This window comes from Trachurus trachurus (assembly GCF_905171665.1).
Source record: "Trachurus trachurus genome assembly, chromosome: 11".
Lineage (NCBI taxonomy): Eukaryota > Metazoa > Chordata > Actinopteri > Carangiformes > Carangidae > Trachurus > Trachurus trachurus.
The window spans coordinates 6,865,162-6,883,401 of record NC_139904.1 but is presented as its reverse complement, the minus strand read 5'-3'; the positions used below and the strand labels follow the sequence as shown (position 1 = coordinate 6,883,401).

At 42.4% G+C, this 18,240-nt stretch overlaps 1 protein-coding gene across 2 annotated transcripts; it reads right to left on the bottom strand.

Moving 5' to 3' along the window:
- Positions 1-46: 46 nt before the first annotated feature.
- Positions 47-14,737, bottom strand: eno2 (enolase 2; the record flags this gene model as incomplete). Of its 2 annotated transcripts, XM_083981911.1 has the most annotated exons (12): positions 47-181; positions 2,670-2,728; positions 2,826-2,934; positions 5,250-5,451; positions 6,105-6,302; positions 7,360-7,490; positions 7,587-7,678; positions 7,785-7,918; positions 10,811-10,880; positions 12,498-12,556; positions 13,605-13,700; positions 14,653-14,737. In XM_083981911.1, the coding sequence occupies 12 exons, from the start codon at positions 14,735-14,737 to the stop codon at positions 112-114; spliced, it is 1,305 nt and encodes a 434-aa protein (XP_083838037.1). In that variant the 3' UTR covers positions 47-111. The 2 variants fall into 2 exon arrangements, with proteins under 2 accessions (XP_083838037.1, XP_083838038.1); XM_083981912.1 differs by lacking the exons at positions 10,811-10,880; positions 12,498-12,556.
- Positions 14,738-18,240: the final 3,503 nt, after the last annotated feature.

Sequence of the window (18,240 nt, the reverse complement as noted above, 5' to 3'; positions counted from 1 at the left end):
ACATGGCTCGTTCCCTGTTTGGCGTGTTTTTTTTTAGTTTTTGTGTGCATGTGCATGTTTTGTGTGTGAGTCATTCGTCTGTCTGTCTGTCTGTTTGTCTGTCAGTCAGCTTCACAGGGCGCTGGGGTTCCTGAAGTTATGGCCTGCAAAACGAGCCTGGTCGCCCAACTCCTCCTCAATCCTGCAGAGAAGAACAGACAGAAAGAAAGAGCGAAGGGAGATTATTGTAATAATATCAAAATCAAAGATCAATCCGTGCATTTAGCCTATTGGGAAGTCTTTTCAGCGGCGGATTAATCCACATTTGTCCGAATCATAGACTTTATAAAGATGGTTGAAGCTCAGAGTGGGCTGCTCTGCTGCCGCCACCTTGGCAGGCGCTGACCCCGCCCCTTAAAGGGATAGTTTAACATTTTGGCAAATTGGCCCATTGCCATAATCCCTATAGTCATAGCAGTAGGTTTGTTACCTTTAATTGTCGGGGCAAGCTATTTTTACGTACAAACGTTTTTTTTTTACGAATGTTTATACGTTCCGTTATTATCTCATAGCGTGGTGAATGTGCAGGTCACAACTTGTCCACCAGAGCGTTTTGGAGTTGTTGGATTGTGTATTTAATGAGTTTGATGAGGGAAACCAAGAAATCCCATTAGCCTCCGCAGCGTAGCTCTGAGTAGCTCGCGGCTCTGCTCCGCCATTCTAAAAACATCTTACGCCGACAATTAAAGGCAACAAACCTACTGCTAAAACTATTGGGATTATGGCAATGGGCCAATTTGCAAAAATGTAGAACTATCCCTTTAACGTCCACCTTTTCTAAAAAATGGTCAAAGAGGAGGGGCATGAGTGAAGCAGAGCAAACATACGCTCAACCACCTGTCACTCCTCAGTTATGCAGAACCTGATAAAAAATCTTAATAGGTCAGTTACTTACACTGGGAGTCTATGGGGATTGACTCACTGTTGGAGCCTCTAGTGGTCAACAGAGGAACGGCAGTTTATGTCACTTCTCGAGTTGCTTGGTGTGTGTGTGTGTGTGTGTGTGTGTGTGTGTGTGTGTGTGTGTGTGTGTGTGTGTGTGTGTGTGTGTGTGTGTGTGTGTGTGTGTGTGTGTGTGTGTGTGTGTGTGTGTGGAGGAAAAGGTCAACTGCAACTGCTGCACATGAATAGACTATATGATCTACTGTCATTGTAAAATTATGCATGGTTAAATTTGTTGTGCAGCTCTGAGAACGTATCATGCGACAACAATCAGCCAAAAGGTTAATAAAAATCTAAAAAGACAAGACATGTATACAGCATATACAGTATGTGAGATGCAGACCAGAGTACAGTCGAATGCACATTCATAATTATGTGACTCGTTGATGTGTTTCTAATCGTTTGTGTACAACGGTGGAGCTCAGAGGAATAAAGATCAGACGACGATACTCACAACACCTGTAGGAGACAGTCAGTGAACATGTGTCACTGTATGTCAGCGTCCTACTGTATAAATAGCTCATTTCTTCCTGGTGCATGTGTGTGTGCACGTGTGTGTGCGTGCATGTGTGTGTGTGTGTGTGTGCGCGCGTGTGTGCATGCTTGACTGCAGTGATTAGCGTTTATCGCTGGTTAATGCCCCGTAAGTCTCTCCACCCTCCACCTCTCCTGCGTCTCCTCAGCAGTCCGATGGGATTACAGCAGCTGAGCTGATCCCACCTCCTCCTCCCCAACCCCCTCCCTTCTCCCCCTCTTCCTCCTCCTCCTCCTCTTCCTCCTCCCTCCTCCTCTTCCTCCCTCCGCTGCTGACTGGCTCGGACGTATGGCGTGACACCAGCGCTGCTGCTGTCGCCTGTCACGTCAATTAGCTCTCTGATGCTAAGCGCTAAGAAGGCGCGGGCACCTGAGGAGCGTGGCTATAACTCAGCTGCTGACGGATTTGGAGCCAAAAGAGGAAACAGGGAGAGAAGAATGGCTAACAGACAAAGTGAAAAATGTAATATAAAATCAGGGAGGAGAGGTCACTCGCTGCACCTTTAAAGTTAATACTAGAGATATCGTTTTCAAATAATTACAGGCGACATTATATATTTCATGATTCTTGTCTTTGTAAAGACAAAGTAAACTGAATTTCCACCTATTTTTTCCACCTGCTGCATCATCAAGGTAATTGGTTGCACGTGACAGATGGAAGTGGTCATGGGTAGGCTATAAAAGCACTTGTTTTCATGCTTTCATATCACATAAATGTCTCCATACCTTACTGTATTGTCTTTCCTTGATTCATTGAATTAGCAGCAGATAGCACAACATGCACCATAAGAAGAAAGCAACGTGAAGTGGACAATGTTTAAAAAGGAGTTCATTAAATCTTCCAGAGTAGACTGGAGACAACTAAACTTTCTGATTTCACCATAACCCTCTTTACAGTGACTCACAAACTTAACAACAACGACCTTTTGTGATTAGTGTGGAGGGGTGTTGGTGTACGAATGGTACATTTGAAAAAATTGTAATGGATTTGTGATTTCCATGAAACTTTTAAGTTGTATCATAGAAATAAAAACATGAAAAACAAACAATGAAAATACAAAAATATGAACTTTTTGATGATTTTCTATGTTTTCTGAGAGGATGAAGCAGCTTCACTGAGCTAAAGGACTGAACGGACGGAGGAAGAGACTGACCTCATGAGCTGGTTGTACTTGGCCAGTCTCTCAGATCTGCAGGGGGCGCCGGTCTTAATCTGAGAGAGAGAGAAAGAGACAGAGAGAGTGAAGATACTGACCTTGCATGTTCCTCTTTGCATGTGTGTGTGTGTGTGTGTGTGTGTGTGTGCGTACCTGTCCGGTGCACAGTCCCACCACCAGGTCGGCGATGAAGGTGTCCTCTGTCTCTCCTGAGCGGTGGCTGACCATCACACCCCAACCATTGGCCTGAGCCAGTTTACACCTGAGACGCAGAGACAGAGAGGAGACGAAAAGTCAAATAGATGCCCAGATACCTCAAACTATAACCCCATGAATTATGAAGTCTTGGACTGGTACCCTAACCCTAACCCTGTCCAATCACAGTGCTGAAAGAACTGACAAAGGAAACCTGCCAACGTCTCCTAATCATAAAACACATCCAAACTCCTCTGGCTCCACATCTGTCGAGGCCTCTGTGATAATTATTTTGACCCATTTCTTAAACTTCATCTTCATAAAATGGTGATTGTGCACTGAGAGACAAGTTAAGGACCGGATTATTATTATAAGTCTTGTATGTCTGATTGATTCTTCTGTAATTTTTGGATATGCATTTTAGTTAAGAAAAACCAAGATTACTAAATCTGTTAAAGGTCCAGTGAAAAACTTCTCACTATTCGCTACCAACTAACTACTAACTCACTCTCTCTGCTGTTTCCTCCTCCATCTTCTTTCCTTCTGCCTTCTTCTTGGTTGGTTTATTTATGGCAAGATGGCGACACTCTCTAAAGCAAGACCATAAGGCTACGAAAACCAAAGAAATTTTATTTTATATTATATATTATTATAAACTTATATATTCATGGGTAGTATATTCAGAAAATGACAATAAACCTTGCCAAATATTACACACTGGACCTCACCTGTAAGGATGGATGACTCACCCCAAAGAGGCCACACCCCTTATTTTTGTAGATCTTTACGTTTAAATAAAACAGGTGAGTTATTTATATATATAAATGCAAAATCCAAAGTGTTTTGTGTATCAGCCTGTAAATATGTTTATTTTCTAATAATGTATATGTGTACATTTTAACATGGGAGTCTATGGGGACCGACTCACTTTTGGAGCCACCACCTAGTGGCCGTTGGAGGAACTGCAGCCTGTAAAAACTCTGTCTCACCTTCATCTTACCTCTGCTGCTCGTTGCGTGTGCGCTTATCATGACTTTATGCTCATTTGCACAGGTTAATTAATCAGATTGTGATTTATTTCCGCCCGCAGCTCATCTGACACATTAACCTGCTTAACGGCGTTAAAACGAGGAAGTGAGCCGACGCCTCGGGGTTCTGTCCCGTCGCGCTACGAGGGGGGATATATCAGATTAACGACACAGGGAGCTTTTTCATGTTGACGGACACAATACATCACCTCTACTGTCATCAGCTCTATCATTTAATTTTTCTCACCCCCACCTCCCCCTCTTCCTCCTCCTCTTCCTCCTCCTCCCACCTCCTGCTATACTGGAGCTTCACTGTCATGACTGATGGCTTCATAACCCTGAGAGACGACCTGTTACATCGCCCGACTGATGACACACACACACACACACACACACACACACACACTCTCCACAACGATATATCCCGGTTCTGGTCGTTGGCATCGACCCGTTTGATTGACAGCTCATCTTCATGCTAAAATCCCATCATTTCCTGTCCCTCATTTATCTTGTGTGACGGTCTGTTTGTTGCTCTGCGTCCGTGGCACAAGGTCAACATGGCTGACAGGTATAACGACTGACGTGACTGACAACACGCCGACTGCCATATTTGTGTGTGTGTGTGTGTGTGTGTGTGTGTGTGTGTGTGTGTGTATTTGTGTGTGTGTTTCTACATGTGTGACTGATGGCAGAGCAGCTGTGTCTCTCTGTATCTCCCTACAGGCCTCTTGTGTATCATCTCAGCCAAGATGGACGACCTTCTCTGGCCGGTCCAAGGTCACCGCCGGTCAGCCTTGGGCGGCCATATTGGTTTCTATTTCTTCCTGAGAGTTTGTGGAGCGTGACGCCAGCCAGCGCCGATGTGAGATGTGATCCGTCATTTCAGTAAACGTTTGTGTACACTGCAAAAATTCTAAATCTTACCAAGAATATTTGTCTTATTTCTAGTCAAAATGTCATTTCAAGTCAAAATAAATCTAATTATACTTAAAATAAGACTCATCACATTAAAAAGTAGCTTGTTTTTAGACACTTTTTACTTTTTTCCAGCAAATTTTCCACTTCCAAAAATCTTACAGTGGAGGAAGTTTTTCTTTCTTATTACAAGCATAAAAAACTTGCTTTCACTGGCAGATTTTTCTACTTATTTTAATTGAAAATTAGTTTGAAACAAGTGAAAACTGTCTAAAAACAAGTTAATTTTTTAGGTGATGAGTCTTATTTTAAGTGGAAAGAGATTAGTTTTGACTAAAATTGAGACATTTTGACAAGAAATAAGACAAATATTCTTGGAAAGATTTTGAGTTTTTGCAGTGTAGATATCGTGGTGTGTGTGTGTGTTGTGCAGACGTACGCCTGTATGGCCTCGGTGACCGAGCCGATCTGGTTGACTTTGAGCAGCAGGCAGTTGCAGGCTCGCTCCTCGGCGGCTTTCTCTATCCTCTTCGGGTTGGTCACCGTCAGGTCGTCCCCGACAACCTGGATCCCCACCTGGGCCGTCAGACGGGACCAGGCCTCCCAGTCGTCCTGGTCAAACGGGTCCTCGATGGAAACCACTGGGAGCCGGTGAGGAGAGGGAGGAAGTCAAACATCATTATACAGTTTTTAAAGGGATAGTTCACCCAAAATTCAAATTTGCAGTATTTGTCCATATAATGGTTGTCAAACTTTCTTTGTCCAAAAAGACACACCAAAAAACATCCAAATACCTCCATACTGCTCGTCTGTAATGTCCCTCTTGTATTGAAGCCCCGACATGAGAAATTCTTCCAAACAAAATTAAATAAGTCTATATTTTAGGCTTGTTTGTAGTGGAAGCTCCCAGTGTCTCGGTTCACTGCTCTTCCTGTGTCAGTGCAAATCTCTCGTGATTTGCACTGACCGGCGGAACAATTTCTCATGTCAGGGCTTCAATACAAGAGGGACATTACAGACGAGCAGTATGGAGGTATTTGGATGTTTTTTGGTGTGTCTTTTTGGACGAAGAAAGTTGGTATCCATTGACAACCATTATATGGACAAATACTGCTGCGCGGACCCCCCACCCCCCACCCCCTGTAACTCAGAGAAGCCACGGAGGACTCTGAAAATTCTCACAGCTCTTAGTCGACATGAGGGTGAGTAGATAATGAGTGAAATTTGAATTTTGGGTGAACTATCCCTTTAAGTCTCTGGTTCAAAGATTCAACAAGAATCAAAGACGCTGCACCTGGGTAGTTGTTGACGAAGCCCTGGTAGATGTCGGCCAGCTCCTCTGCGCTGATGTGTCTCTCTGAATCCGGAGGGGATTTGAAGTCCAGGTCGTATTTGCCCTCGCGGTAAAACTCCGATGCGGCCACGTCCATCCCGACCACCACCTTGTCCGTGAAGCCGGCCTTCTCTATGGCCGTCTGCAGCAGCTCCAGAGCTGAGGAGGGAGGACATTGTTGAAATGTGAGTCAAAGGAGACATATTCTGCCCCTTTTCCACAAACTAAAATAGTTCCCATGTATCTTAAAGACATGCTTCGGTCAAAATACTCCAAGGATCAAACATCACAGCTCTTTTCATTCGCTCAAAACAGCCCTGTTCAGAACAGCTGGTTTGAGTAGGTGTGTCTCCACTGCAGGAACTTCGGAGGAAACTTTACATCTCCACTGCAGGAACCTCCCCCACAGGGCCGTTTACAGGAACCTTTACAGGGGCCGAACAGAGTCCCTGCCTGGGGGTAGGTACTCGGATCAGCCCTGAAAAAGTCCCGGTGGGGTTTGCGATTTACTCTGTGCTGATTGGTCAGACTCAAAGCAGGATGTGGCCCTAAGAGAAAGCCCCAAAATAAGCGGCATTTTTAAAACCCAACATTACTAAAAATGCGAGACGGCCAGAAGAAAGAGAGAATAAGTCAGTAAAAGAGTAGGAAAAAAAGTTTTAAAAAAGTGTGATAAATACGCGATTGCGGGATTACGTGACGATCGAGATGGCAATTAAAAACCCCATATTTTTTATTTTTTTATTTTTAGAAAGCGTCGATACTGCCAGAAAAAAACAACAACAACAAGAGCAGTAAAAAAAAAAAGCCCGGTGGGTCCTGTCTGCAGTGGAGACACGGCACGAGAGGGCCGAGTGAGAGGACGGTTCCTGTAAAGGTCCCTACCCCCTCCTTTTACCAGGAACTCCTGCAGTGGAAATGCGCCTATGTCTGTCCCTTTAAATGCAAATGTATCACTGCTCACCCCGCCCATTATTCAAATTTTAAAACTAATGACATCATTGGAAGACAACTGAGGGAACAGCTCGTAAAACCACATGAATTTCAACCTAGGGAGCCTGAAAATTACATATTTTTTTGTCAATTTGCACATTTTGGGGGCTGGAAGGCAAGAAAAACACGCAAATACATGTTAAAGAGCCTTCAAAAAGTGAATTTCCATAATATGTCCCCAACACAGATAGAGGATTATCCACTGGAAACTCCTCTTCCTCACCCTCGCTGTTCTCGAGGATGTTTGGGGCGAAGCCTCCTTCATCTCCGACGTTGGTGGCGTCCTGGCCGTATTTCTCCTGAATCACCCCCTTCAGCGTGTGGTACAGCTCCGCTCCTATCCTCAACGCCTCCCTGAGGGACGGAGGGAAGAAGAGAGGATTTCATGTGATCTACAAATAATATAAAGTTCATGTGATAAATAATAGTTTGTAAAAGTTGGATTCTTACTTGAACGACTCGGCTCCGACAGGAAGAACCATGAACTCCTGCATCGCCAGTTTGTTTCCAGCATGAGATCCTCCATTTATCACATTGAAGGCCTGAAGAGGAAGAGGAAGAGGAAGAGGAAGAGGAAGAGGAGGATCAGTTGATTTTTCTTTGTTGTAGCATTGTGTGTGGATGTTGTGCGGTGAGTTTGTGTCTTACAGGAACTGGGAGCACCAGCTCTGTGTTTCCAGCCAGGTCGGCTATGTGGCGGTACAGGGGGACGTCTTTCTCCGCTGCACCGGCCTTACAGATGGCGAGAGACACCCCCAGGATGGCGTTGGCCCCAAACTGAGCTGTTTGACACAACAGACAGGAAGTGATGTTTATTTACATTTCCAGTTTTGTTCATTTCAATTCCAGTTTGATTTAATTTTCTGTATATTATGTGTGTAAGGAAACTTGTTCAATATTAAAGGTCCCATATTATGCAAAATGCACTTTAGAGCGGTTTTCTATCAATAATATGCATCCCCGGCCTGTCTACAATCCCCCCTGGTATGGAAAAAGTTCATCCTCTCCCTTTTTTGCTTTCTCTGTCTTTAGAAAATGTGTGCTTAAACAGGCCAGTTGAAGATCTGTCTGTCGGTGACGTCACCGACAGACTCGACGCCACCCCCTAGGTTGGTGGCACCGCCCCAGGTGAAGGTTTGCCACGCCTGAAGAAATTTTCTAAACCGTACCATTTTTTCCCACAACATAGCTGTGGTTAAACGATGGCGAATGTACGACCTGGAGGAAGCGTTGCTCTGTTGTTGGCTGCACACAGAGCGCCAAAGTCATCAGATATCACCACATTTCAATCAATAAATGTTTTAAAATGAACAACTAGGCAAGCCGCTTTATTTACGTAAATGTGGTGATTTCAGTACATAGCCCAGCTCCTCCTCACTTTTCATTCAAACAAACTAATGCCACTGCCACAGTTGTAAAAAAAAAAAAAGAGACCAGCATTAAATCTCCTAAAAATAATTGAACCAGCCAGCGGTAAACCTCTAAAAGCATGCGGATACGTTACTTCGCTCGTTTTCTCCTCCGGGAGGAGGAGATGTCCGTGCCGGTAGATCAGCTCAGTAGAGCGGCTGCTGCTGCTGCAGACAGCCGCTGCCACGGTCACAGACTCTGCACTTCTCCCAGGACAGACATCGGAGCAAACTGACCACAGACTCTGGATTAAACTTTCTCGCATGAAAAAATATTAAAACTGTGACGTGTTAACAGTGCTAAAGCCAGAATTAAAAGAGGTTTTTAGCAGCTTCTATGGCTGTTCGTTTGCCGCGAAACGGCGACAGCCGATGCTAATTTCTGTTAGCCCGTCTATGAGGTTTCACATTATACGTTAGCATTGAGCTAAGCGGACTTTATGCTTAGTTGTGATACTGGCTGTGTGTGTTTTGAACGTTGTTTCAAGCCTGGTTTGGGACTATTGTGAGCTACATGAACCACGAGACCGCACTGGCGGCGACGTCAAGAGCTGTCGCCACGCTGTTATATCAATCGCTCTGGCCATAGTGATACATCCACCCATAAACATTAGCCCATGCTACCGTTAGCCAAATCCTGTCCCTGAGGCAGAATCTTTCCTACTATGGCCACGCCAAGACCCGCCTTACTAGGCCTCTGATTGGCTGAGGGGGGCAAGGCAAGGCTGTGACAGACGGAGCTCATTAACATTTAAAGGTGCAGGCACAGAAACAGCTTGTTCTCAGCAGAGCTCATTTGAGCGACTTTGAGACAGCTGCCATTCAGGACCACGGATCAGTTTGGGGCAATACATTTCGAATACAGTTTAGTTGGACGTCTGACAGCTGAGTGAAATTGATTAAAAAGAGCATAATATGGGACCTTTAAAGGTCTATATTTTACACCTTTCCTGTTTTTTATTTTAAGTGTTCATCCATCAAAAGATAAATTTGTGGTTTTAAGAACCAAAAACCACATCAGTGTAATTTTACATCTCCTCTCTCAGCTTCTCTAAAGCTCTTATATTAACCGGTCGGTGTCAGCCAATCAGAAGAGAGAAGGCCTTGAGCCTCTCTTCTGATTGGCTGACTGTTTTCTGAATGATCCAATAAGAAATAGAGCAGATTTCAGGTAAAACTTCAGAAAAATCAAATCCTGCAAGATGTTGGATGGTGCGTTCAGATCCAGCTTGTGGGCGGGGCTTGGTTGCTGCTCTGTTGTGACATCACAAAGTCACAGGAAGTCCTGACGGCTCGTTTAATGACTGTGAGTGAGGACTGAGGATTTGATACACTGCAAAAACTCAAAATTTTACCAAGAGTATTTGTCTTATTTCTAGTCAAAATGTAATTTCTAGTCAAAACAAATCTCATTATACTTAAAAGAAGACCCATCACATAAAATGTAGCTTGTTTTTAGACACTTTTTACTTCTTTGAAGCATATTTTTACTTGAAATAAATAGAAAAATCTGATAGTGGGGCAAGTCTTTCTTTCTTATTACAAGCACAAAAAACTGGCAGATTTTCCCTCTAGTTAATTTTTAGGTTATGAGCCTTATTTTAAGTGGAAAGAGATTAGTTTTGACTAAAATTAGACATTTTGACAAGAAATACGACAGATATTCTTGGAAAAAAGATTTTTAGTTTTTGCAGTGTACTATAAGGAGTTTCCTGTGCAACTGTTTTGCATCCTGCTGGATTCACATTCATACGTCACACGATGAAATTAAATCAAACCTGTCAGTGTGATGAGCTGTTTTCTGTTTGTGTAAATAAAGATCCTGATGTAATTGTGTTTATTGCTACATGGACTTTTCACGACACATTCAGTCTGACAGGCTTCCTGTTCCTGACTGAAATTAGTTCCCAACACCGTCACTTTCACGGCTGTTTACCTTCCTGCCTGAAACGATTAGCCGGCGTGATTAAAATAAATGAATCCTGCATTTATTTATTAAGGAAGTGAGTTCGCTTTGATCCTGCCAAAACCTGTTTTGGAACAGGAATCTGTTTGCTCTGTCTGTATTAACGCCTCCTGTTGCTCTGCGCAGCACTTTGTCACCACCATGCCTTTGGTAAAAAAACATTTTGTGTGTGTGTGTGTGTGTGTGTGTGTGTGGCTGCTGAGAGGCTGCAGCAGTTAGGAGGTTTCCAGCTGGCTGGTAACACTGTGATGATGCGGCGTTAAGTCATCACGACTCGCTCCCGTCTTGTTTTGACTCACACTTGTTTTCTGTGCCGTCCATCTCGATCATCGTGTTGTCCAACTGCTCCTGCTCCACCACTCTGATGCCCTGTTCACACACACACACACACACACACACACACACACACACACACACACACACACACACACAAACACACACACTTAACTGGTGCAATATGCAAACACATTTTCCAAGAGTTTTTTGTTTTTTTTCAGACACCTACTTGATTCTGTTTTTGTTCATTAAGGAATTAGACTCGATGTACAACTACAGATATATTGAACTTATCCATGCACCTGTGATAAGCACACACTATATTCATGTTATAAGTCTCTTTCGTCCAGGTGTGTGGATCATTTAAAGCCTGGAAAATCATGTGTGATACCACTCAAGGCTCCACACAATAACTTGCAGTTGCATAAGCACCATAAAGTGCTACAGTTGTCCATACACATATTCTATAGGATGCAAATAACCACTTATAAAGTCAAAGCAAATGATCCATAAGGACAGACTCTTTCAAAACTGGAGAGAAAAGAAAAAACAATGTAAATATGTCTTATTATGTATATTAACAAAAGAGTTGCTGTGAGACAACATACAACCATGTGTTTTAATCTCAATTGTTTACTACGTCTGTGTGGGTGGTGTCAAATTTGATTTCAAAGGAAGAAAATAAATAAGTAAATGCTTTGTATTGCGGTTATTGAGAGTCGCCTCCGTGCAGAGTCATATCATGTGTTGTTGTTGGTTCGGTTTACAGTTCTGAGGCTGTTGAAAGGCATTCTGGGAAAACAATAACGACCACACAATAGGTTTATGAAAGCAGGCTGAGCGTTAACAGAGCGACTTGTTGTCGTCTTCCTCTTCAACTGTATTATTGTTTAGTTTTTTTTTATTATATGATTATTGATGACAGGCTTTTCAAATTTCTGGCTGTTCTTCTATTGTTTGACAAGTTCTGCAAAGAATAGCGACACCACAAACACAAACACACACACACACACACACACACACACTGATCCGTTTCCCTGATCTCCTCTGATGTGACGTTCAGGAGCTCAGAGCCATTTGTCTGTTTTTTCCTGCCTGACTGATCAACGAGATTCATTTCCCAGCATCTGCTTCTGGAGGAAATTACCCATGCTGCACTGCTACACACATCTGAATCATACTATTGTATTGTACAACTTCTTATAAACACACACACACACATGCATACACGGGAACAATATCACTTGCACACAGATATCAATCACTTCTCCTGTCTCACTCGCACTTTTTTTTTTTTTCCCACACAGACACATTATCATCATCGCTCATTCACAGTATCTCCAACACCGTTACTGATAGCTGACTACACTTTATCTAACTCTTACAGCTTCATGTCTGCCTGTCCAGAAGTGATACTCATCTGCACAATGATTGACTGAATCTGCTCTCAGTGAGTAGTTCCTGGTATAAAGTCCGTTCATTCACATTTTATAAGTGAAAACCAGACGTTTTTCATCCTCAGTAACTGATACAGACTGATTCAATATGACCATAGACCCTAAAGACACATGAATACATCACCCGTAAATCACCCACAGGTCTCTAAAAGGACGTAAGAGTTTACATATATGCTACAATTTTATACATTTTTAATTATGGTTGATAACAAATAGCATAAACTGTGTTACTGTAAAATTTGCAGTGACTTACAGAGGCTATAAGAGCTGGACCCAGAGTATCATTGATGTGTCCAACTGCCTTCAAAACACCTACGAAAGGAGAACAAACAAGAGGACGTGCGTCAGAAAAGAAAACAGAGGAGGATGCAAATCTTCTTCTTTCTTTTTTTTTTTGCTTAATATCAAATATCAAACTGTACACAACAACTAACAACAGGAAAACTGTGGTAAAGGAGGAGTTTGACGTTCTGGGGAAATACTGTACATGCATGGACTTTATTACAGAGGATTTATTTACTTACTTAGCCTAGGCTACTTATCAAATTAGAGCTAATAGTGAATTTGCTTATCTTACTGTAACAAAAAGACTGGCAGTGGGGAGTGCGGATAACATGACTCTGGAAGTTCCTCCATTACTGTAAAACCATTGACTTCATTAGTTGACATTTAGCAACTAAAAAGCATTTTTTATTTTTATGTTAGCATCCTGTATTACTGTCAACTTACTGTAAATTGACCTAACATTTTCAGATGGTGAGTTTTTCTCAACTAAAATGTTATTTGGATGCTACTTAAAGGGATAGTTGGCATAATCCCTATAGTTTTAGGAGTAGGTTCGTTAATGGCCGGTGCAAGCTACTTTTAGAATGGCGGAGCAGAGCCGCGAGCTGCTCAGAGCTACGCTACGGAGGCTAATGGGATTTCTCATCAAACTCATCAAATACACAATCCAACAACTCCAAAACTTTCTGGTGGACAAGTTGTGACCTGCACATTCACCACGCTATGAGATAATAACGAAACATTACGAGACAGAGTTGTTTTCAAGGTAAATGCAGAGACTGTTTGCCAAAAAACTGCCCCCGATGGGAACGCGCATCAACAGTTTTGCATGAATTTACCTCTAAAACATCTCTGTCTCGTAATGTTCCGTTATTATACTGAAAAGTGACAATAAAAGGTAAACTGAAGAGAGATTTTATGATTTTTATCAAAAGAAAACAATGAAAATGTTGTTCGCATCCAACAGTGAGCATGTTCAGGAGTCATGGACCTCATGGATTTGTTTGTTTTTTTTGGAAACAATCCCAACAACAATCCAAACACATACATTGACACAGTTGATTTGTCTTCGTACCTTTGCCCTTGTAGCGGCTCTTGTCTCCATCTCGGAGCTCCAGAGCCTCGTAGATACCTGTGGATGCTCCGCTCGGCACCGCAGCCCTGAACAGACCTGACAAAGACAAACAAACAGCAGTTTTAAAACCCACTCACTTTGCTCTGATTTTGAGGCATCGTCAGTGCATTTTCAGAGAATATCTAAAGCTCCTGTTTGTCTGTGCCTGTATTATCATTTGGATGAAACTGAAGCAGCAGAGCAAGAATAGAAAAGAAAAGAAAAGAAAAGCTGATATGACTAAAAGTGTTTGCAAACACATCTGACTCCGAGGGTAATTAGAAGAAGGAGAAAGGAGGCGGTTTGTTGTGATGATTCAGAGAGAGAAAACACCTAAAAGTGTGAGGAGACTCTTCCTCCATTCACAAGTACCATTTACTTACTGCTGTTTTACCATACATTTTAAATCTGCAATGTTGTTTCTGTTAAAGCTAAATGCATCATTTTTCATAACATAGCTAATAATTAATTAGTAAATTTAAAATAAATCAGCATCACAACAATGTAAGATTCCTCTCTGTTTCTGGATCATGACCTGTCTTATAACTCAGTATAACGATGGATAATACATCTTTATTATTATTGCAAGTGACAGTTATGGATCAGATGTAATTTATTCTGTTCAGAGGTTTCATCCTCAACTGTAGCTTCATTCATCACTTAGATAAATCTGACAGTTAGTTAGTAAAAATGCAACCTAAAAACAACCTTTTTTGTGATCATTTGTTTCAATATGAAGGTTATGGAGGCATGTTTACACTGAGTCTGAGTCTGAGCCCCAATCGTCCTTTAACCGAGAACCGATCGATCTGGACGGAGGTCAAATGAAGGTCACGTGATGCCAGAAATAATCCAAAGTCAGTCACAGCAGAGATGTTGCTACAGTATCTTCACGCTTTTAGGCAAATTTCTGACGTGATGAATGTGAGCAGACGACCCTTGTGCTGAAGAAATGCATGTGTGTTGTTGTTTTATTATTTATTTGCAGGCAGGCCTCGTCGACAGTCACCTTTCTCTGTGCGAAGGTCCACTTCCACAGTGGGGTTTCCCCGGGAGTCCAAGATCTCCCTGGCAACGATGCTGACGATCGACATCCTGAGAGACAGAGAGACGACAGAGGAAGAGGCTTCACAGGCTGAACTCTGCTGGAGGTGCAGGTTCATTTTTTATTAAGAGTTATATATCGGTTGGGAGCAGGAATAACAGAGGAGTCATGATGGGTGGAGAGATGTTTTGACATGAGGACAACCTGTCAGAGGAGATGGCAACACTGCAGATTGACACACACACACAAACACACACACACACAAACACACGCACACTGCAGTTAGTGTTTCTGGAAGCAGGTTGAACAGAAAGCAGTAAATTATGCATCAGCCTCCATCCAGACTGGAATCTGGCAAAGCTGCATTTTTAGTTTTCGCACAGCCAACAGTGAATCGATCGCACTAACAAGTTTCTGTGTGTGTCTGTTTGTGTGTGTGCGTGTGTGTGTGTGTGTGTGTGTGTGTGTCAAAGGCTGATACGTCTTATTCCTCTGAGCCTCGGAGCTCCACTGTTGTCCAGAAGCCATTAACAACACATCAGTGAGCTACACACACTGTTGCACTGAATGACATGTCCCCCCACTCCCCCACCACACACACACACACACACACACATACACTGCAGTTTACTTTGGCACAGTCCTAGACACACACACACACACACACACATACACACACACACACACACCATCCTGCTGCCCCAAATACTCACTAGAGCACCAAATGTGGATTAATCGCCCGCTCAAGAGAGTCTCCAGCAAACGCACTATTGAGTCCTTTTGTGGAAAAACGTTTGATAAAAGCTGCTTCAGGGGCCTTCAACATGAAAACACATAAATACATCTGAGCTGCATTTAAAGAGTCAACGTCTTCAGGTGAAACCAACAACACGCACCACGGTGTCCGTCAGTCAGTCAGTCAGGAAGTGCTGAGCAACTTTATGTAAGAAGGATATGAAGCAGCAGCACCTTCATCCTGGATTCTTCACCCAAAATCGATTAATTCAACAATTGTCTACTCACCGTCATGCCAAGGAAGGGTTTGGAGAACTTTCTGAGTTATCAAAAGTTCACTTTTGAATCGTCCAAAACACACACTATGAAACATCCAGATACCTCCATACTGCTCATCTACTGACCCAAGTGTCCTGAAGCCGCCACATGGAAAAGTTGTTCGGAAAAAATTATTTGATCTCTGTTTTTAGCCTTGTTGTAGTAGTAGCTCCCAGTGGCTCTGTTGATGTTTGTGCAAGATGTTCGTTTGTCGTTCGTTGTAAACCATTGGATCTATGATGTAAACACGGGAGAACATCTCACAGCAAATCTCACGCATCTCGCGCAGCCACTGGGAGCTATACTACTTCAACAATAAGGATAAAAACAGAGATCAAATACATTTTTTCCGAACAACTTTTTCATGTGGCGGCTTCAGGACACTTGGGTCAGTACAGACGAGCAGTATGGAGGTATCTGGATGATTCATAGTGTGTGTTTTGGACCATTCAAAAGTGAACTCTATCCGCCGCCATTATATGAAAATCCGTCACCAGCCGGACCCCCCTGGAACTCCTAAAGCGTTTTGATGACTCGGAAAGTTTTCCAAACCCTTCATTGGCATGACGGTGAGTAGATGATTGCTGGATTATCGATTTTGGGTGAAGTATCCCTTTAAAAGCAACAAGTGTCTGTTACCTCAGATTAAGCAGCCGACAGTAATGAGGAGAAAGCTGCCTCCATGTTTTCATGTGAAACTCACTTTGCGCCCTTCGACCTCTGGATTCAGCAGCAGACCAGTTTGAAAGACGACCTAAAACTGTTACCACAGCTCTTATCTCGTCTTTACTTCTACATACATTTCTGTATAGTTGACTTTCATATACATATCGTAACTTGCTTTCGATTCGATGCCCCCTCATTCAGCAAACAAGCATCTTTTCCATGTGTAGCTACTGAAATCATCCACCTGTAATTCTCGTGAAACCTCTAGCCTCACGCCTGCTGAGGTGACACAGTGGTGTCAAGTCTGCTACAGCTACAACTATGCGTGACTGACGCTTCCTTTGTTTTCCTGCAGCCCGACCTCTCAAACTGCTCTTACCTGTGTTATGTCAGAGCCAACAGGGGATCAAAGTGTAAAAAAAAAAAAGCTTGTTTCTCTCTCTTTTTTTTTAGGTCTGGTCTGTGTCTGGTTATGAAGGACACAGGATTGTCGCTACGGACTCAAACCAGTGACCTTTCAGTTACACGACAGTCTAAAAGCTCTTCAGTGCTTCAGACTTCAGAGTGCTTGTCAGATTGTCAGACAGAAACCTCTCCTCAACCTTTTCAAAGTGAGGACCGGAAATGACAATCCTGCTCTCCTCTTCGCCCTTCTTCCATCTAAAAACCCAGTGAAACATTGCGAGCCCCTTACTGTGCATCTCATTAATACACTTTATCCTGTGTCAACACTTCCTGAAGTGCTGATTTAGCCTGCAGAGCCGACTGTAAACCTAAGGGCCACAGCCTTGCTCAGACTCCTTTTGTAGGGATAATTTCACTTTACATTTACTCATCTGTCAGATGTTTTTATGCAAAGGGACTTACAGGTGAGGGAGATTAATAAGCTTACTAGAAAACCTTGGTATTATATCTATTTTAAAAAAAAGTGCAAGGAACTTGTGTAAGGAAATGCATCAAAACTGCACTGTAAGCACTACTTTAATAGTATTCTCTACATACTATAGCCTACAAACCTTGATTCCCAGTTCAAAATATATTTATATACTCTAGGCAATGTTGTTTATACAAGGTCTTTCTTATAAATAGGCTTTTTACTCGGTGAAGTAATCAGGTAATGCTTCTTCACTTTGACCCCGCTACTATTTTCACAGTCATTCTAGGCACTTCTTTTCTTTCTATCACTGTTGTTTCCTGTTACCGCCTCTTCTTCTCCCAGGAGAGACCTGATCGGAAAATCCTGCAGCGCTAATGCAGGAAAGATGTATCTCTGGGTGCCATCCAACCCTTTGAAAAACAGCTCAATCATTCACAAGAACATCCACCTAAGTAGGCCAGAGAGCAGCAGCGGCACCAATCTCACACTGTTTGTTAAAACAAAAACGAGTGCTGCATGGCCCTGAGCTGCATCTCCATGTTTTGCTGAATTCATTCTTTTTTTTTAATGTTTAATTTTATTATTAAAACATAAATTTGATTGGATTTTTTTTTTTAAATGTTACTCATTAAAATTAACCACAAAATGACAGAAAATTCATGACTGCTAACAGCAAATGCTAACTCTAGCTCGCTAATACAACCCATTAAAGTCAATACTGAATATTTGTTGACAGTATACTCTGTTAAATTTTGATCTAATTCTTATTCAAAAATGCTTAAAAAAAATGTTAATGGTAGGCTACTATCGCTAACGTTATCTTATCCATCCTTATCGTTTCGTTCAATTACATTTAATTATAAATCTAAAACAAACATAATATTTGCCAATATATGCATAGATGATGAAGTTACAAATAATATGACACACTTGAGCAAATTTTTTTTAGCAGTTAG